Source organism: Raphanus sativus, chromosome 9, assembly GCF_000801105.2.
Source record: "Raphanus sativus cultivar WK10039 chromosome 9, ASM80110v3, whole genome shotgun sequence".
Taxonomy (NCBI): Eukaryota; Viridiplantae; Streptophyta; class Magnoliopsida; order Brassicales; family Brassicaceae; genus Raphanus; species Raphanus sativus.
This window is the reverse complement of record NC_079519.1, coordinates 5,024,684-5,046,589: the sequence shown is the minus strand read 5'-3', so window position 1 is coordinate 5,046,589 and position 21,906 is coordinate 5,024,684. Positions and strand designations below refer to the sequence as shown.

The window sequence follows — 21,906 nt, the reverse complement described above, 5'->3', positions numbered from 1 at the left end:
TCCAAAAGTTCGATATCTTGTTGTTCTTTGTTTTTTATTTCATTCTGAAATTTCACAAAAGAGAAGAATAGTCTTCACTTATAAAGGATGAACGATTATTTTCTGAAAAGGTCGTGTAACTATAATTTACAACATATTGTAGATAGAATCAGAGAAATAGAGCTAGTGAAGCTAAGCAATCTGTGATATTAGTATCGAGATCCGGATTCGTTTCTTTCGAATATTCAGGTTTCGGATATCTGTCTTAATATCGTATCATCCGCGAGTATCCGGATCCAGATTCGGATCAGTTAAAAATTTTAAAATAATAATATTTTTTTAAATACTACATTTTTAAAAATAATATATTGATTAAATTTTAATACAAAATTTCTAAAAATATGTACATATATGATTATAAAAAAATTAAAATATTATATTATTAGAATAATTTTATGTATAAATATTAATATATCAACTATAATTATTGATAAAAAGTTAATTTAATATATTTTAAGAAATTCGGATCTAGATCTGAATATCAAAACTTAAAATCAAGATATTTGGATCTGGATTCGACGGATCCGATGTTTTATTATCCGGATCTAGACACCTTGAATATTCTATTTTCAGAATAGATCAGAATCTCGTATAATCAATAATCGGCGCTACTTTCAACTTCCCACTTCAGCAATGTATTCATAAATGCGGTCACAATAAGAGAATTTACGAAAATATGATTATAAATGTAATGTTTTGTGATTAAATATTTTCTATAACTTTTAGGTAATAGAAATTTAATAATACAATTAATTTTTTGAAAAGGTTTATGGATTACAATTTTTACTTGATAAAAAGTAAAAAAAAATATTTTTCTAAAAAATCATTTCTAAAATATGAATCTTCTCTGCTCGGGTTTTCCCGTTTTTGACTCTGGCGGTGTTCTATTCGATTGAAGCCGTCCGGCTTTGACTCTGGCGCCGTCGACTCTCTTCTGGTGATGGCGGTCGGCTTAAGGTTTTGTTCTTACAGTGGTGGTGTTGGAGACGGATGCGTTGCAGATGCATGCCGTGGTAGCAGTCCGGTGAAGCGCTGTATCGTTTGCGGCGGTTTTATCCGGAAGTTCAGTCACCGATGAAGTCCCATACCTTCAATACAGTCGTTGGAGGTGGGTTTCATTGGCAAAGTTGGCGGAGACGGGGTTTCTCCGATTTGGTTTGGTGCGAAGACGAAGGGGCGGCGACCGGAAGCTTTCTCCGGCGTTTGGATCCCGGATTAATGAAAAAAACGCGTGTCCAGCGCGAAGGACGGAGTGGGACACGTGGGCGGTCCCGCGCAGACTTCAAACGCGTGGCTGTAAGACGCACCGTTTGTTTTTTTTTAGTTGGGCTAGGCCCATGTTTCTCTTGTCCTTTATATCAGGCTTATGACCGGTTTGTATTCGGGCCGTTTCGGCCTTTTATTTTTTTTAGTTTTGGCTGGGTCCATTTTTGGGCCTTGACCTTAATAATATCTAATAAACGGAAGAAAAAAATATATTTTACATATGCGTTTGTCTTTCTTCTATAAATTAACATTGTTGTTATCCCTATCTTCTAGAGACGTGCGCTCATATCACTAGAATATAGAATGGGAAATCATGTGGAAACTATCAACGGTTAGAGACGTGCGAACCAAACCATATTGACCAGAGAAAATTAACAGAAGTTAGGAGAGCTTTTAGATGCCGTATTTAACATAAATAATATTGCTCGCTGACCAACGGTCCAAGATCAGGATAAACCTCTATCTCCCCATTTATAACTTTACTAATAAAATGAGCGGCTTCGATCATTCCTCATCTCCAATAATTGATTGTATAGTTCAAACTTCACGTGCTAGTATTATACTAGCTGACAGACAGCTATACTTTTTTTTGTCTTTCACAGACTTGTGCTCATGTCACAAGAATCGAAAACATGTGTGAAAAGTGTCGTGCTTATCTCGTAGCCATTTTCTAAGATAAAAAAACGTGGTAGTGACCAGGGCATACTCAAAAAAGGTTGGTGTCTTTGAACAAAAAAAGTAAATGGGTTAACTTTTTTTGCAAAAAAAAATAAAAATAATGAAAGGTTAGTGTCATGTATAAATACCAATCACATGAACTCACATTTTCCTCATCCAGGTAACATTCAAATCTCATCGACTAAATAAACTAAAAAAAAAAGAGATGAATCCTATGTTTTACTTCCTTCTTGCCCTAACAGCTGTTTTGGCTACCACCGCAAACGCCGGGCCAGTTCTCGACGTGAATGGTGATATCATATTCGGTGGCAGTTACTACGTTCTCCCCCTCATATGGGGCCCTACAGGTGGCGGCCTAACTCTCACCCCCCGTAATGGCAACCAGTGTCCCCTCTTTGTCGGACTGGAGCGTTCAGAGGTCAACAGGGGCATTCCCGTGAAATTCTCAAACTGGATGTCTAGAGTTGGGTTCGTTCCCGAATCAGAGAACCTCAACATCAAGATGGATGTCGAACCTACGATCTGCGCTAAGTCAACTTATTGGTGGGTTACTACAGCCCCCAGTCACTGGAGATCGTCGTTCATAGCGGTTGGTCCTAAGCCAGAAGCTGGAGGAGAAGATTCGTCGAGGAGTTTCTTCCAGATCAAGAAAACTAGAGCAAACCTTAACGCTTACAAGTTTGTATTTTGTAGGGACGGTAACGATTGCACCGATGTCGGTAAAAACGAGGAAGGTGGCGTTCGGGGTTTGGTTATAGGCTCTACCCCACCATTCGGTAACCCATTCGAGATTGTGTTCGTGAAAGCTACTGAGACAGAGAGTTCACCCAAGATTATGTCTATTATCTAAGAGAAATAAAGACCCCTTAATAAAGAGGATAAGAGTTATAACTTACGTCTAATAATAAAACTCTATCCGTTTATGCTGTTTTCTTTGTTGGTCAATCATCATCATCATCGTATCTGGAATAAAAACATCTTTACTTTGTTTCTTTGTTTTTTTAGTTCTCTCTCTAGTTCACATAACTTGGAAACATTTTTCCCTTTTAGAAACCACATTAAAAAAAATACGTTATCTAACACCACTACACAGTGAAATTGCTGTAAACATCTAATATTAAACAATACCAAAATCTTTAAAACAAATACCTTTTTAAAAATGTTCAAAATGTTTTGAGAGATAGAGAGACTATTTACATTTTCCAAGTAAAACATTTTTCTTATGAGAACATCTCGAAAAGAAATTTTATAATTTCAAATATAAAATATTTTACTTTCCAAAAATAAATTTCAAAACTTCAAATTTGAAGTTTTATTTTTTTCATTGCATTTTGATCCTTACAATTACATATTATATTTATGATTCTTAAATATTTATCCTTTAATCTTTTTAATCCTTCAAAGTTATATAACTCATAAATATTTAAAATTTGCTTCTATAATATTAATTTTTACAAATAAAATTAAATAAAAACTTAAAATAAGTTTTTTCAAAATTAAATTTAGATAACAACAATATTAGAAAAACTTAACAAATGCACTAATTGATCATATATAGAAGTATTACAAAAATAGTTTTATAGAATAATATAATATTTTACTTGTAATTTAATATTTAATTATGTATTTCTATGTAAAATTTTATATTTTACTGTATCATTTTGTTAATTAAGAATTCTGTAATATTATATATATGCTATTTATTTATAAAGTTTTATGAATTTAAATTAAGTATCCTAATAAGGACTATGATCTAAAATATAATTTTTTTAAGTTACGTTCGAAGTTTTGCTTCTGGAGAAGATTAGTGTAAAACTTCAAGATAAAATCTTTTTTTCCAGATGTTCTAAATTCTAAGTATGTGTCTCATTACCAAGATAACGGATATGTAATAGTTAGCTTTGAAAGATTGAAGCCTTATGCATCTAAGTTAGCTAATCAAAAAAAAGTTAGCAGGGACCCTAAAAAAACCAAAAAAAGAAAAATCACAGACACACAAGATTTAATATAACCGATTAAAGCAGAACTAAAACTAATTCATAAGCATCAACAATTCCAGACCATAGCGTAACCTTGCAGCCGGAAACTGAAGCAAGAGCAAGAGTCATAAGAGATATCAGCCGGAAAATAATCCCAGGAACCGAAGATTATCCCAAAAGCGACTCAAGAGGACAATAGGCAAAACGAAGTTGACAAGGTCCTGGTTAAGCCATCACCTGAGGTCCACTCCAAACGCCAAAGACTGAGTTGAAGCAAGAGCAAACCCTCTTTTTTAAGCACTTGTTTTTTATTGGCTTTCAGGAGTAGCTACTATTTTTTATGCCAACTACTTATATCAATACTATTAATTCTTCAACATGTCCAATTGATATTAATTGGGTCCAACATATTTTATAACTGTATTTAAATGATTTATCTAAATATCATATAACCACCTTAGATAACTACTTTCTAAAAGTTATTAAAATCCACGTTATAACTGTTCCTACCAAAAACAATTACTTTTTTCTTTCAAATAAAGTTTTGAATTTATCAGGTCTGTGATTTTGAAAATAAACGAAGTACCATTTCCATGATACAATTTTTAAAAAATAAACGACGTGATGTACATAGGATATTATATTTCTTATGAAACTTTAAAAATTAACTAATATTAATATTAATTAATGGTGGAAGCGGGTTACTATTAAAATTTAATTTTATGATTGACGGAGTTTAACCGGTTTAAGTGAATTTTTAATAGAAATAAATATTCATATAAACTCATTTAGTTTAACGGGTTTTAAATAGGTTATTCGAATAAAAAATATTTATTAAATGTGATTCTACTTAAAGTTAGTGAAAACCATTTTAACCCAACTATATATATAACAGAATATGTTAAACAATATTTCTTTAAACATTTTTCAAAAAAATTATTCGGTTTTAGTTGCGGGTTGAGTTTGATATTAATTTTTGAATATAATAATTTAAAAACTGTTCGAGTATATAGATCATGTCTAATAGAGTATGAGATTTTTATTTTTGGAGCGATTGGAATATAAATATTCTTGACTAAATTATGTTAGGTAACTATTAAGTAAATATAATATGTTACAAACCTTAGGAATAAAGTTTTAAAATGGTTTCTGAAATGCATATGGTACAAGTGTATAATTATGCAATTTTATTGAATATAGTTACCAAAAATATATTAAATTAAATTAATATTAAACACTAATATAATTATAAAACACACAAAAATTAAATTAAATCATTTTTAAAAGGTTATTATACACGGTTTGAAGATCATGCACGAAATATTCCCATTTAAAAAAAAATGTGACAAGTTCAGTGATGAAGCCAAAGTTAAAAGATGAAGTAGCGACTATTTTTTATTTTTTTGGTTTTCACTTTTACTTATTAGTATAAAAATCCAGTAGTTGTTCAGTTCTTAGAGAAGCTAAGAAAAGGAATGGTGAACGACTACGTTTCCTCTGTTCTGAAATCACTGCTTCTGCTTCTTCAACTTGTCTTCTTGAGCCAGCATCATGCTGGTTCTGCCTCTATCATCAAGTTTCTTCCTGGTTTTGACGGCCCACTTCCTTTTGAGCTTGAAACCGGGTTTGTTTTCTCTTCTTGTTGTGTTTAATCCTGAGATTTGGAGATTTATCCAAGTACAAATTACTGTTTCTTGTGAATGAAGGTACATTGGTGTCGACGAGGAGGAAGAAGTGCAATTGTTCTACTACTTCATCAAGTCTGAGAGGAACCCTGAAGAAGACCCGCTTCTTATCTGGATAAATGGAGTACCTGGCTGCTCTTCCATCTCTGCTCTTCTTTTTCAGAATGGTGAAATTTAAAAAAAAATGATAAATAAACTTATTCCTGTGTGCGTCTCTGGTTACTCTTTTATGCGTATATGATGAGCAGGGCCTCTGGCTATGAAACTTGATGTTTACAATGGGACCCTCCCTTCTTTGGTCTCTACTACATACTCATGGACATAGGTAACACAAAAGTGTGTATCACATAGACCAATGAATCAATTAATTCTTGATCATTTTTCATCAGACTTCAAGCATAATATACTTGGATCAGCCTGTTGGAACTGGCTTCTCCTACTCAAGAACTCCTCTTGTTGACAAACCTAGTGATTCAGGAGAGGCCAAACGGATATATGAGTTTCTTCACAAGGTAAAAAAAAAGAAAAACTTCAATGTTTTTTACACCCTAAACTAAACAAAAGTGCATAGATTTTTAGAAGCTTCCTTTGTTGTGCAGTGGCTAGGAAGACATGAAGAGTTTTTCTCTAACCCTTTCTATGTCGTAGGAGATTCTTATGCCGGTATGGTTGTTCCAGCTCTCGTTCAAGAAATCTCAAAAGGTATGTAGAGTTTTGTGATATCATCTAACCCTTAAGCCTTTTTTTTCTCAACCAACTATATATAAGAGAAGAAACATGATGATGATACAGGAAATTACCAATGCTGCAAACCTCTAATAAACCTCAAGGTTCATCTGTTTTTGACTTTTGTTTGCTTCTTATATAAGATATATGAAGCTTTAAAAACTGATAATACAGTGACCAACAACAGGGTTATGTGATCGGTAACCCAATAACTGAACCTGAAAATGAACTTAACTACCGCATTCCATTTGCTCATGGAATGGCATTGATCTCTGATTAGCTCTATGGGGTATGCAGCATGTTGAGTCTTGTTCCCATAATGCAAAAAAAATCATCAAACAATTAAATATATTGTTATTTTTATGTATTGTTGCAGTCTCTGAAGATAATATGCCAAGGAAAATATGTTGATCCATGTAACATAGAATGCTTGAAACTCGTTGAAGAATATAATAAGGTATACACACACACACTCAATTCTTTTTTTAGTTGAGGATGTGTCTGCCTTGTTAAAGATCTTTATGTGGCTATTTTTATATAGTGTACAGAGAAAATAAACATCTTTAATATATTAGAACCATCGTGCAATTCGGCATCTCCAGATTGCTATGTAAGTAATACATATCTAAAACATCTGTGTGCCGTTTTGAGGAAAATAATGTATATATAAGGTTGATTTTGCAGAGTTATGGATATGTCCTAGCTACCTACTGGGCCAATGACGAAAGCGTACGCAAAGCTCTTCAAACCAAGAAGGTGTAGAAGACAAGTTCATTTAAGAAGTTTTTTTTTTGTTAAGAAACAGTGTCAAGTTTATATGATTGCAGGAGAGTATAGGGGAATGGGTACGATGTAACTGGGATCTTCCTTACTCTAGTGACATCGTAAGCAGCGTACCTTACCATAAGAATAACAGTATCAATGGCTATCCTTCTCTCATCTTCAGGTCTGAGTTTTAACTTTTTGGTCAACTTTTTTTTTCTTTTTTGTTCCCTACAAATTAAAGGATATATGTAAATTTTGTGTGGTTTTTGGTGAACAGTGGTGATCACGATTTTGCAGTGCCTTACCTTGGAACCCAAGCTTGGATAAGGTCTCTCAACTATTCTATTATTGATGAATTGAGGCCATGGATGATCAAGGATCAAATCGCTGGGTATATATGTGCACCTATATTTCCTTAATTGTTTCAATCTCTTGTTCATTCATTCTATTAAATGCACGTAGAGATTTTTTTTTTTTTTGAAACACAACTAATTTCATTCATAATCAAATTTCTCCATTACAATAGCAAGAGGGAATGGTCCATCCTATTTGGCAATAAGCATAAACTACAACATATAGATAAGCTAGATAAGATAGGTCTTCAATCGAAGATGACAGCAAACTCAAGACGATGCTTGAATGCGTCGAGAAAGCCTTCACGATATAATCGTACAGCTGGAGAATAGTCACAAGTGACGTTGGAGTCCAAACCCCATCTACTTGTATCTTCTAGTCCCGTAGAGACCGCTCCGCATAACAAAACGATAGGGAAACTGTAACAACCACTCGGAAGCGAGTCCGAGGAAGCAACTCTTACCATAGGCAGAGTGTATGGTGGTAAAGGTTTCTCCTCCGAAGAGGAAGGTGATTAAGGTAGAGCAAGCTCTGGTGAACTCACTGAGTTCTCTAAATGACTAGCCTGAACCCAGGCGCAAAGATTGAAGCTTCACCACAAAGACTCGGAACTGAACTCGCGGTGGTTATGGATTGTCGTCGGTTAGATGAGGAGCAGCTGGGCACACTGGCACGTAGAGATTACTCTTGACTCTTACTTGGCAGATACACAAGGACTTATGCAAATAAGACGACATTTGCTACTATCAAAGCAAGTATTTCCTCTTCTTTCTTCTTTTTTATTTCCACTCAACGTTTTTATTGTGGTCTTTATTGAGTTGTGGATCTCGACTACAGGGAGGTGGGCACACGCCAGAATACAAACCAGATGAAAGTTTTATCATGTTCCACAGGTGGATCAATGGCCAACCTCTGTAAATGAGGAAATTAATTATGATTCTAATATTCTATCGAAGTGTGTACTTACTCTCTCTAGTACACACATTCTCCAAATATATAAGAACACTTGGCCTTTTAAGTGACTTGAAATAAAACTCATAATTTGTTAATTTACTAAGTAAACAACTACATTAATGTTGCCTTTCAAGGTTGGTACAGTTGCATTTCACTTCTTTATAGAAGAAAGCAAAACAAAGATCAAGTAAACTTGAGTATGTATAAAAAAAAAAACTTGAGTATGTATGAGTTTCTCATACTTGTATTCATATTTGGATGTATCAAATTGAGTGTATATGTTCGTTGTGCATCGCCGGCAGTAAAAACTCCTAAAGCACGAGGTCAATATATAAAGAGTGCTCGTGAAAGGTTTGCAAATTAAATATTGGATGATCATCTTCTTAAGATATGTACAATTGCTTAATTTCGATGTCCAATATAAACTCAAGAGTTGACATCAACATAAATTAAATAGTAATTCCTATCAGACTCGCACTCAAATTATTCTTTGATTCTTCTTCTTTATGAACAGATACACAAATAAAATGACATTTGCTACAGCTTTAGCGTGTGTGTACCCATTCCCTTTATTCAAAGAGTGATTTGCGCTAAGTCTTTTTTTTTAACACATTTACGCCTAGATTCATTTTATAAATTTTGATAACATTACTAACGTGCATTTAATAGAATGAATGAACAACATTACTAACATTACTATTAACAAAAAATAATGTAAAATCATATATATATATATATATTGTTATGGATCTATGCTTTAGACAGTTAATGTTGTGTATTGGCAATATTTCTAATTAGTTTATAATTTTTTTTAACTTAAATTTTAAAAAGCTGATTGATATTTTAGTTTAAAAATTTATGATAAAAATATTGTTTTTTATTCTCCAACTATATGAAATCGATATTTTTAATATTTAAGTATTGATTGCGCTAAATTATTCCCGAACTAACTGTTAACTGTGCAAAATTGAATTTGAAATAGTCAACGGTTACAAATTAAACGGAAGTCGTTAGTGTTCGAGAATAACTTTGCGCAAGCAATATTTGGATATTAAAAGTGCCGATTTCAAATAGTTGGGAAATAAAATACTCAATTTCTACTATATTGAACATACATAATATTGCTCGCTTGATATCAAAAAGTACAACCAAGCTGCCATTACAAGGTCTATTCACAAAAGGTCTAAGACAACTGACCTTCATGTATACCAACTAAGACTCTCCCAAAAATATATGTGACAACCATCAAGGTCCACTTCGGGTCACATAAGATTGAATCCTAACATCCTGTACACACTATTAGCAATCAAGCGGGCTCCCCTGTTTGCAAAAGGAGCTTCCCAAGCCACCCGCCATTCGAACATTTCTCCCAACAACCTCTGAAGCTCCATTAGGAAGGCCAAGCCCTTGGACGGTTAATGGCATTAATCAACAAACTATCTTCAGAATAAAAGTAAACACTCCTGGAGTTATGGCTTAACATACTCTCCACTGCCTACGCAAAAAAAAACATAATATTGCTCGCTGACCAACGGTCCAAGATCAGGATAAACCTCTTTTTTTTTATCAGAGGATAAACCTCTATCTCCCCATTTTTAACTTTACTAATAAAATGAGCGGCTTCGATCATCCTCATCTCCAATAATTGATTTTTTTTTTGTCAGCGTCCAATAATTGATTGTATTGTCCAAACTTCACGTGCTCGTATTTATACTAGCTGACAGACACAGCTATACTTTTTTATAGAAACAGACAGCTATACTTTTTTTGTCTTTCAGAGACTTGCCGCTCATATCACAAGAATCGAAAAACACGTGTGGAAACTGTCGTACTCGTCTCCTAACCGTTTTTCTAAAGATAAAAAAAAACGTGGTAGTGACCAGGGCATACTCAAAAAAAAAAGGTTGGTGTCTTTGAATAAAAAAAAAGTAAATGGAGTATTTTTTTGCAAAAATAAATAAATTAAATTTTATTATAAAATTAGATTTTACCTTTACAATTTTATATTAAGAGTTTAGTTAAAAACTATTAACGGTTAACTAAACTCTTGACTACATTGAACCTTGATGATTAACTGAAATACAGAACTAAAAGGGAGATGTTATAGTTGTCTTTTTCTTCTCATGACGTTTAAATCTTAAAAAAAAAACTTGTAAGAAAACAGAACTATAGTGAACATACATGATCTCATCCCTTAACCAACGGTCCAAACCAGGCTAAAACTCACAAAAATAAATAAATAAATAAACAAAAAAACAAACAAATGTTGTCCACGAAAAAACAAACAAACAAACAAATTTAAGAATTAGTAGCAAATAAAATAAAATTAAGGGAAAATAAATAAATAAAATAAAGAACCGTGTAATAAAAAAAATGGGCATCTTCTCAGTCTCAATGTGTGCGCATGTATAGACATCCGTATATAAATACCAGTGACATGAACTCACATTTTCCTCATCCAGGTAACATTCAAATCTCATCAACTAAATAAACTCAAAAAAAAGATGAATCATATGTTTTACTTCCTTCTTGCCCTAACAGCTGTTTTGGCTGCCACCGCAAACGCCGGACCAGTTCTCGACGTGAATGGTGATATCATATTCGGCGGCAGTTACTACGCTATCTCCGTCATCAGGGGCGCTGGAGGTGGCGGCCTAACTCTCACCCCCCGTAATGGCAACCAGTGTCCCCTCTTTATCGGACAGGAGCGTTCAGATCTCAGGAGGGGCATTCCCGTGAAATTTTCAAACTGGAGGTCTAGAGTTGGGTTCGTCCCCGAATCAGAGAACCTCAACATCGAGATGGATGTCGAACCTACGTTCTGCGCTGAGTCAACTTATTGGTGGGTCACTCCAGCCCCCAGTCCCTGGAGATCGTTGTTCATAGCGGTTGGTCCTAAGCCAGAAGCTGGAGGAGAAGATTCGTCGAGGAGTTTCTTCCAGATCAAGAAAACTAGTGAAAACCCTAACGCTTACAAGTTTGCATATTGTAGGGACGGTAACGATTGCACCGATGTCGGTAGAAACGAGGAAGGTGGCGTTCGGGGTTTGGTTATAGGCTCTACCCCACCATTCGCTAGCCCATTCGAGGTTATGTTCGTGAAAGCTAGTGAGATAGAGACTTCATCCAAGATTATGTCTATTATCTGAGAGAAATAAAGACCACTTAATGAAGAGGATAAGAGTTATAACTTACGTCTAATAATAAAACTCTTTCCCTTTATGCTGTTTTCTTTGTTCGTCGATCATCATCATCATCGTATCTGGAATAAAAACAATTTTACTGTTTCTTTGTTTTTTAGTTCTCTCTCTAGTTCACATAACTTTTTTTTTTGAGAAAAGGGCTAGTTCACAAAACTTGGAAACTAAACAGAAGCATTTTTCCCTTTTAGAAACCACATTAAAAAAAAATACGGTATCTAACACCACTACACCGTAAAATTGCTGTAAACATCTAATATTAAACAATACCAAAATGTTTAAAACAAATACGTTTTTAAAAATGTTCAAAATGTTTTGAGAGATAGAGAGACTATTAACATTTTCCAAGTAAAACCTTTTTCATATAAGTATTTGTCTCATTACCAAGATAACGGATAGGTAATAATTAGCTTTGAAAGATCGAAGCCTTATGCATCTAAGTTAGCTAATCAAAACAAAAGTTAGCACTTAGCAGGGACCCCAAAAAAAAAATCACAGACACACAAGATTTAATATAATCGATTAAAGCTTAACTAAAACTAATTCATAAGCATCAACAATTCCAGACCATAGCGCAACCTTGCAGCCGGAACCTGAAGCAAGAGCAAGAGTCATATAAGAGATATCAGCCGGAAAATAATCCCAGGAACCGAAGTTTATCCCAAAAGAGACTCAAGAGGACAATAAGCAAAACGAAGTTGACAAGGTCCCGGTTCCGCCATCACCCAGAGATGTCCGCTCCAAACGCCAAAGACTGAGTTGAAGCAAGAGCAAACCCTTTTTTTGTAAGCACTTTTTCTATTGACTCTCAGGAGTAGCTACTAATTTTTGATGCCAACTACTTATATACTTAATAAAATGGAATGGTTCAGAGGAATAGCGGCTTCGATCATACCTCATCTTTCAATCAAAAATTGTATAGCTAGAGTGATTTAAGTTAGTATGGTACTAAACCTTTATTTTTTATAAAACATATTATTTCCTAATTGTTTTTATGATAAATCAGAACCGAAATTTAAGATAAGATTTAAGATTAAAAGAAATAAGATAAGATTAAAAAAAGGTAACTAGCATTTAATTAAATACAAATCTACTAAGTAGTCAATTTTAGTTTTTGTTCCCTAAATAGTTTCAAGAACAAATATCCTAAAATAAGCATTCATTAATAGGTAAAAAACAATTATATTTTTATCTACGATTTTACTTAATTTTAAAATATGTAAAAATAAAAATATTTTTTTCAAAAAATCAAAAATTCAAAAATTTAATAGATCTTTGTCCGAATTTAGGAATATCTTCATAAACGTCTAACTAGACTTCCTCAATATAATTTGTATGTACATTTAGAAACACCTGTCTAAATGTGCATAACAACTTTCAAAAAATTAAAAAATTATTTGTAAAGTATATATTTACAAGATACTCATTAATAGAAAATTTATACAACATTTTATTAATGTTTTCTAAAATTATAAATATATTATAAATATTTAGAAATATTTTTGTAAATTTAAGAAAGGATTTATATATTCATTAATGTTATCTTAAATATGCTTATAAATTTAGGATGATATCATACACACTCAAGAAAATTTCATAAACTTTAGGAATATTAAACACATATAATTAAAATTCAATAAGTAAACTATATAATCATGAAGGTCTTAGATATGCGCGGATATGTATTTAATTACAAAAATATTTTAGGGTGGATTCTAAAAAAAATCAAGAACTACATACTCCATGAAATTCGAAGAACATTATAGCACAATATTTTATAAAATTTTAAAGTTTTAATCAAAATGGAAATAAAATCTCACTAAGTGCGGATTATACTATAATACTCTAATACATCATTAAATGTGTATTTAGTGAAACCTTCATTATTATATAGATAACTTATTGAATTTTAGTTATATTTATATTAAGTAAAAAAATTGAATAGGAAGATTAAATAAAAGGTAACTATATTCAAAATCATCTTACTTAATATACATATAACTTTCTGTTTGTTTTTCACTGCAAGAAAATTGGTTAAAATGTTATAAAAACAAAATCAGATGGATAAGAAAATTGGTAAAAAATGTTATAGTAATCATTCTAATTTTTTTAATATTTAATTTCATAAAATTTCATATACTGCCTAGATTAGTGGAATTAGCATTATAAAATCTTCATTATCTAGAGAAATGGAGACAACAGAGGTTCTAAACTCTTTGACCATCAACTTATGTTAGTGCTCGATGAAACTATATACTAAAACAAGATTTCAAATTTTTTAAAATTTTCCAAAATTCATGGGTTCTAAAATAATGAGTTTTCGGTAAATGATCTATATACTGAAGTTTATACTCTTTGCTTTTGTTTAAAAAAATTCAAACCACATTCTACATTTGAATTATTGTATTCTAAACTATATTTCATGGTATATAGTAATCATTCTAATTTTTGAATATTTAGTTTACTAAATTTTCTAAAATAATGAGTTTTCGGTAAATGCTCTATATACTGAAGTTTATACTCCTCGCTTTCGTTTAAAAAATTCAAACCACATTCTAAATTTTAATTATTGTATTCTAAACTATATTTCATGGTATATAGGAATCATTCTAATTTTTTAATATTTAGTTTACTAAATTTCATATATTGCCTAGATTAGTGGAATTAGCATTATAAAATCTTCATTATCTAGAGAAACGGAGACAACAGAGGTTCTAAACTCTTTGACCATCATCTTATGTTAATGCTCTATTAAAATATAAACTAAAACCAGATTTTCATATTTTGAAAATTTTCTAAAATCCGTGGGTTAATCCCTTCTAAAATAATGAGTTTTCGGTAAATGCTCTATATACCGAATTTATACTCTTCACTTTTGTTTAAAAATTTCAAACAACATTCGACATTTGAATTAATGTATTCTAAACTATCTTTCATGGTATATAGGAATCATTCTAATATTTTAAATATTTTGATTACTAAAATGCTATATACTGCCAAGATTAGTGTAATTAGCATTATAAAATCTTCATTATCTAGAGAAACGAAGACAACACAGGTTCTAATCTCTTTGACCATCATATTATGTTAGTGCTCGATGAAACTATACACTAAAACAAGATTTTCAAATTTTTTGAAAATTTTCCAAATCCGTGGGTCCCCTTTTAAAATAATGAGTTTTCGGTAAATGCTCTATATACTGAAGTTTATACTTTTCACTTTTGTTTAAAAATTTCAAACCACATTCGACATTTAAATTATTGTATTCTAAGCTATCTTTCATGGTATATAGGAATCATTCTAATTTTTTTAATATTTATTTTCATAAAATTTCATATACTACCTAGATTAGTGGAATTAGCATTATAAAATCTTCATTATCTAGAGAAACGGAGATAACAGAGGTTCTAAACTCTTTGGCCATCATCTTATGTTAGTGCTTGATGAAAATATATACTTAAACCAGACTTTTATTTTTTTTGAAATTTTTCCAAAATCCATGGGTTAACCCCTTCTAAAATAATGAGTTTTCGGTAAATGCTCTATATACTGAAGTTTATACTCTTCGCTTTCATTTAAAAAATTTCAAACCACATTCTACATTTTAATTATTGTATTCTAAACTATATTTCATGGTATATAGGAATCATTCTAATTTTTTAATATTTAGTTTACTAAAATTTCATATATTGCCTAGATTAGTGAAATTAGCATTATAAAATCTTCATTATCTAGAGAAACAGAGACAACAGGGGTTCTAAACTCTTTGACCATCATCTTATGTTAATGCTCTATTAAACTATACACTAAAACCAGATTTTCATATTTTTGAAAATTTTCTAAAATCCGTGGGTTAGCTAACCCTTTCTAAAATAATGAGTTTTCGGTAAATGCTCTATATACCGAATTTATACTCTTCACTTTTGTTTAAAAATTTCAGACCACATTCGACATTTGAATTAGTGTATTCTAAACTATCTTTCATGGTATATAGGAATCATTCTAATATTTTTAATATTTAGATTACTAAAATACCATATACTGCCAAGATTAGTGGAATTAGCATTATAAAAACTTCATTATCTAGAGAAACGAAGACAACAGAGGTTCTAAAATCTTTGACCATCATATTATATTAGTGCTCGATGAAACTATACACTAAAACAAGATTTTCACATTTCTGAAAATTTTCCAAAAGCCGTGGGTTAATCTCATCTAAAATAATGAGTTTTTGGTAAATGATCTATATACTGAAGTTTATACTCTTCACTTTTGTTTAAAAATTTCAAACCACATTGGACATTTGAATTAATTTATTCTAAACTATATTTCATGGTATACAGGAATCATTCTAATATTTTTAATATTTAGTTTACTAAAATTTCATATACTGCCAAAATTAGTGGAATTAGCATTATAAAATCTTCATTATCTAGAGTAATGAAGACAACAGATGTTCTAAACTCTTTGACCATCATATTATGCTAGTGCTCGATGCAACTGTTCACTAAAACACCTATTCTAAAATAATGAGTTTTCGGTAAATGCTCTATGTACTGAAGTTTATACTCTTCACTTTTGTTTAAAAATTTCAAACCACATTCGACATTTGAATTAATGTATTCTAAACTATCTTTCATGGTATATAGGAATCATTCTAATATTTTTAATATTTAGATTACTAAAATTCCATATACTGCCAAGATTAGTGGAATTAGCATTATAAAATCTTCATTATCTAGAGAAACGAAGACAACACAGGTTCTAAACTCTTTGACCATCATGTTATGTTAGTGGTCGATGAAACTATACACTAAAACAAGATTTTCAATTTTTTGAAATTTTTCCAAAATCTGTGGGTTAACCCCTTTTAAAATAATGAGTTTTCGGTAAATGCTCTATTTACTGAAGTTTATACTCTTCACTTTTGTTTAAAAAATTTCAAACCACATTCGACATTTAAATTATTGTATTCTAAACTATCTTTCATGGTATATAGGAATTATTTTAATTTTTTTAATATTTATTTTCATAAAATTTCATATACTGCCTATATTAGTGGAACTAACATTATAAAATCTTCATCTCCTTATTATTAATCAAGAAGCAATTGGGAAGAGTAACCTTCAAAGAGTAAATTATTTACAGAGTTGCCATTATGATGATGTGTCGTCTTGACATTCATTCTCAGCCTTCTATTATGAGAAACCTTGCTAGGCTAGACTATTTACGAGATATGCCACTGGTCTAACTTTCATATATTCTATTCTATTGTATCTTATTATTTAGGTAATGTAGCTAGATTTATTTAGTAAGGTAGTATATTATCAACTTAAATTTTGCATCTGGTCATATTTGCAACATAAGTCTATCACGATAAAATATTTGTCATATTATACTATTTTGTTATTTTGAATACAAGAAAATACAAAACAATGTATATGTTATGATTTCTCTACATACAATTTTTTTTTGTTTATCTTCCCCTATAGTGACAACATAGTGACGACCATTTTGATACATATAGTTCTCATTTCAATTTTTTTTACATTATGGAATTCAAGAGAAGATAGACTACAAATGTGTTGTTTTTTAAAAAAAAATGAGAGATCATATTTTATATAACAAAATAGGTTTCAATTTATAATATAAACTTAAGATCATGTATCGGCTTGGCTTCGTCCAAAGTTTATCAGGGGGTCATATTATCAGCTTAAGTGTACGACAGTTGAATATGCATTTTATTAATTTCTTCGGTAAAAATGAATACAATATAATACCAAAGAGGTCTTATTTTTCTACATCGATATTTTTATGTGTTTACATATTTTTATCTCGATTGATTTTCATATCGATCTGTTTTCTTTTTATCTGGATTGATTTTCATATCGATATATATTATGTGTTTACGTATTTTTATCTGGATTGATTTTCATATTGATATTTTTTTCTACATTGATCTATTTTCTAGGAAATCATACTCTATATGACAAATAGAGGTCTGATTTCTCTACATATATACCATGTGCTTGGCCCACATATTATAAATATAAACCCTGCCAATATTAAACTGTAAAAAGACATCATATTTGTGCATATAAAATTTCCGAAACAAGGTATTATATAAAACATGTATCGACCTAAATTTTATGAAAACTTTTTACCTTAAAAGTTGAGTATGTAATAGTTAATTTGAATAATATTCGTTACTACATATCAATCTTGACATTGCCAAACTTCGTAAATGATTTTGTTTCCTAATATGATTGGTTTACAGAAAGATTAAATAATATAATGATAATCGCTACTTACTGTCCTAATTTCAGGTGATTTTCAAAAACATACAATAGAAAAATCCATCAGTCACGCAATCCTTTTTACCTATAAAGCTGTCACAATATTTAATATTTATTGCAAGACTTAATCAAATACTATGTAACTCTATAATTAACATTAAGTATAGAGAATGCACATCCCTTATTCGCGATTATATCGCATCTGATTGATTTTTTCCGTTTTTTGTTTCATTATATGTCGCTTTTGTTTCCTATTATAGATCCTTACTAAAAATTGTGATAATTATTTGAATCGCGGATTTATGATTATCATCGCAATTACTCTTACTGATATTTGGTATCGTAATCTAACGCTTATTTTATTACCAATGTTTTCGGTTTTTGTTTCCTAATATTTTGTTTTTGTTTCCTTTTATAGATCCTTACTAAAAATTATGATAATTATTTGAATAGCGGATTTATGATTATCATTGCGTACACTCATTGATATTTGGTATACTAAACTCACGGGATTTTCAAAATATACAATAAAAATTCAAAATCATATGTCATATTTACTGCTAACGGAATTGACGAGATATCACCTTCCTTATTCTTTTTTTCTTTATTCTTTAATAACAATTATTTATTTACCAAAATTTGCGTATACTATATAAAAAGGAGTTTGATCTCAGTCCTAGAACACAATCACAATTAAACTTTTTACTCAAACCACGTGAGATTAATAAAATGGCTGGCCTTGATTTTGTTTCTGATTTGAAACCTTTTAAATCTATGTGAAAAGTGAGGATGAAAATTGTGCATCTTTGGAAAAATATTTTGGTGCTGTGGGAAAAACAATAGAGATGGTTTTGGTCGATTTCAAGGAAACATACTGAAAACCTAGAGTATTTGTTTTAAATTGTTTGATTATCTAAACCAACTACTGAAGAATGTTGTTTTGCTATATTAGGGGTATAAGATCCATGTTACTGTTAAGAAAGAACAAGTCAGCCAATTTGACCCTTTTCTCAATCAAGGATTTTCGAAATTGATGGTTAACTTCTCGGTTACGCACTCAGGGGGATCATACCGCACAACCAATCATCTTATCGGATTGTGACAGCTTTCAAAACTAACGGTTAACTTCTTGGGTACGCACTCAGTGAGATCACGTGAGTACTATAAAGTATACGAAATGAATATTTTCGATAATTTTCAGAATATAAATGGACCAAACTAACCATTTTGCCAGAAGACCGGAACATATACTTTAAAATCCAAGGTGCATTATTTTATTAATAATGTTAACCCTTTTTTGGACAACAACTAATAATGTTAACCCTTATATATTATTATATATACTATTCATTTTGACAATTTTTAAATATAAAATAAATAATGTTCTCTAATTTTTTTTTTAGAATTTTCACCCCGTGCAAGGCACGGATCATATCCTAGTTATCTAGTGAAACGAAGACAACACAGGTTCTAAACTCTTTGACCATCATATTATGTTAGTACTCGATGAAACTATACACTAAAATAAGATTTTCAAATTTTGTGAAATTTTTCCAAAATCCGTGGGTTAACCCCTTTTAAAATAATGAGTTTTCGAGAAATGCTCTATATACTGAAGTTTATACTCTTCGCTTTCGTTTAAAAAATTTCAAACCACATTCTACATTTTAATTATTGTATTCTAAACTATATTTCATGGTACATAGGAATCATTCTAATTTTTTAATATTTAGTTTACTAAATTTCATATATTGCCTAGATTAGTGGAATTAGCATTATAAAATCTTCATTATCTATAGAAACGGAGAAAAAAGAGGTTCTAAACTCTTTGACAATCATCTTATGTTAATGCTCTATAAAACTATACAGTAAATCCAGATTTTCATATTTTGAAAATTTTCCAAAATCTGTGGGTTAACCCCTTCTAAAATAATGAGTTTTCGGTAAATGCTCTATATACCAAATTTATACTCTTCACTTTTGTGTAAAAATTTCAAACCACATTCGACATTTGAATTAATGTATTCTAAACTTTCTTTCATGGTATATAGGAATCATTCTAATATTTTTAATATTTAGATTACTAAAATTCCATATACTGCCAAGATTATTGGAATTAGCATTATAAAATCTTCATTATCTAGAGAAACGAAGACAACACAGGTTCTAAACTCTTTGACCATCATATTATGTTAGTGCTCGATGAAACTATACACTAAAACAATATTTTCAGTTTTTTTGAAATTTTTCCAAAATCCGTTAGGTTAACCCCTTTTAAAATATTGAGTTTTCGGTAAATGCTCTATATACTGAAGTTTATACTCTTCACTTTTGTTTAAAAAATTTCAAACACATTCGACATTTAAATTATTGTATTCTAAACTATCTTTCATGGTATATAGGAATCATTCTAATTTTTTTAATATTTATTTTCATAAGATTTCATATACTGCCTAGATTAGTGGAATTAGCATTATAAAATCTTTCATTATCTAGAGACACGGAGATAACAGAGGTTCTAAACTCTTTGGCCATCATCTAATGTTAGTGCTCGATGAAAATATATACTTAAACCAGACTTTTATATGTTTGAAAATTTTCCAAAATCCGGGTTAACCCTTCTAAAATAATAAATTTCGGTAAATGCTTTATACTGAAGTATATACTCTTCGCTTTCGTTTAAAAATTTCAAAGCACATTCTACATTTTAATTATTGTATTCTATACTATATTTCATGGTATATAGTAATCATTCTAATTTTTTAATATTTAGTTTACTAAAATTTCATATTGCCTAGATTAGTAGAATTAGCATTATAAAATCTTCATTATCTAGAAAAACGGAGACAACAGAGGTTCTAAACTCTTTAACACTCATCTTATGTTAATGCTCTATTAAACTATACACTAAAAACCAGATTTTTCATATTTTTGAAAATTTTCAAAATCCGTGGGTTAACCCCTTCTAAAAATAATGAGTTTTCGGTAAATGCTCTATATACCGAATTTATATTCTTCACTTTTGTTTAAAAATTTCAAATCACATTCGAGCATTTGAAATAATGTATCTAAAACTATAGTTCATGGTATATAGGAATCATTCTAATATTTTAAATATTTAGATTACTAAAATTCCATATACGCAAGATTAATGGAATTAGCATTATAAAATCTTCATTATCTAGAGAAACGAAGACAACACAGGTTCTAAACTCTTTGACCATCATATTATGTTAGTGCTCGATGAAACTATACACTAAAACAAGATTTTCAATTTTTTGAAATTTTTCCAAAATCCGTGGGTACCCTTTTAAAATAATGAGTTTTCGTTACATGCTCTATATACTGAAGTTTATACTCTTCACTTTTGTTTAAAATTTTCAAACCACATTCGACATTTAAATTATTGTATTCTAAACTATCTTTCATGGTATATAGGAATCATTCTAATTTTATTTAATATTTATTTTTATACAATTTCATACTGCCTAGATTAGTGGAATTAGCATTATAAAATCTTCATTATTTAGAGAAACGGAGATAACAGAGGTTCTAAAACTCTTTGCCATCATCTTATGTTAGTGCTCGATAAAATATATACTTAAACCAGACTTTTATATTTTTAAAAATTTTTCCAAAAATCCGTGGGTTAACCCCTTCTAAAATAATGAGTTTTCGGTAAATGCTCTATATACTGAAGTTTATACTCTTCGCTTTTGTTTAAAAAATTTCAAACCACATTCTACATTTTAATTATTGTATTCTAACTATATTTCATGGTATATAGGAATCATTCTAATTTTCTAATATTTAGTTTACTAAATTTCATATATTGCTTAGATTAGTGGAATTAGCATTATAAAATCTTCATTATCTTGAGAAACGGAGACAACAGAGGTTCTAAACTCTTTGGAAATCATCTTATGTTAATGCTCGATAAAAATATATACTTAAACCAGACTTT

The 21,906-nt window shown here is 30.6% G+C and overlaps 2 protein-coding genes and 1 pseudogene across 2 annotated transcripts; all 3 read left to right on the top strand.

The window, feature by feature from the left end:
• Positions 1-2,117: 2,117 nt before the first annotated feature.
• LOC108827782 (kunitz trypsin inhibitor 4) lies at positions 2,118-2,975 on the top strand. The gene has a single exon (XM_018601264.2). It carries the CDS (start codon positions 2,189-2,191, stop codon positions 2,831-2,833), a length of 645 nt encoding a protein of 214 aa, XP_018456766.1. The 5' UTR covers positions 2,118-2,188; the 3' UTR covers positions 2,834-2,975.
• Positions 2,976-5,345: 2,370 nt separating this feature from the next.
• LOC108838852 (serine carboxypeptidase-like 5) lies at positions 5,346-8,792 on the top strand (annotated as a pseudogene).
• A 2,100-nt stretch (positions 8,793-10,892) lies between these two features.
• LOC108836039 (kunitz trypsin inhibitor 4) lies at positions 10,893-11,735 on the top strand. The gene has a single exon (XM_018609251.2). It carries the CDS (start codon positions 10,951-10,953, stop codon positions 11,593-11,595), a length of 645 nt encoding a protein of 214 aa, XP_018464753.2. The 5' UTR covers positions 10,893-10,950; the 3' UTR covers positions 11,596-11,735.
• Positions 11,736-21,906: the final 10,171 nt, after the last annotated feature.

What these genes read in the sequence shown, in the direction of transcription:
- LOC108827782 (XM_018601264.2), top strand. Translation starts at nt 2,189, where the DNA reads ATGAATCCTATGTTTTACTTCCTTCTTGCCCTAACAGCTGTTTTGGCT.
- LOC108836039 (XM_018609251.2), top strand. Translation starts at nt 10,951, where the DNA reads ATGAATCATATGTTTTACTTCCTTCTTGCCCTAACAGCTGTTTTGGCT.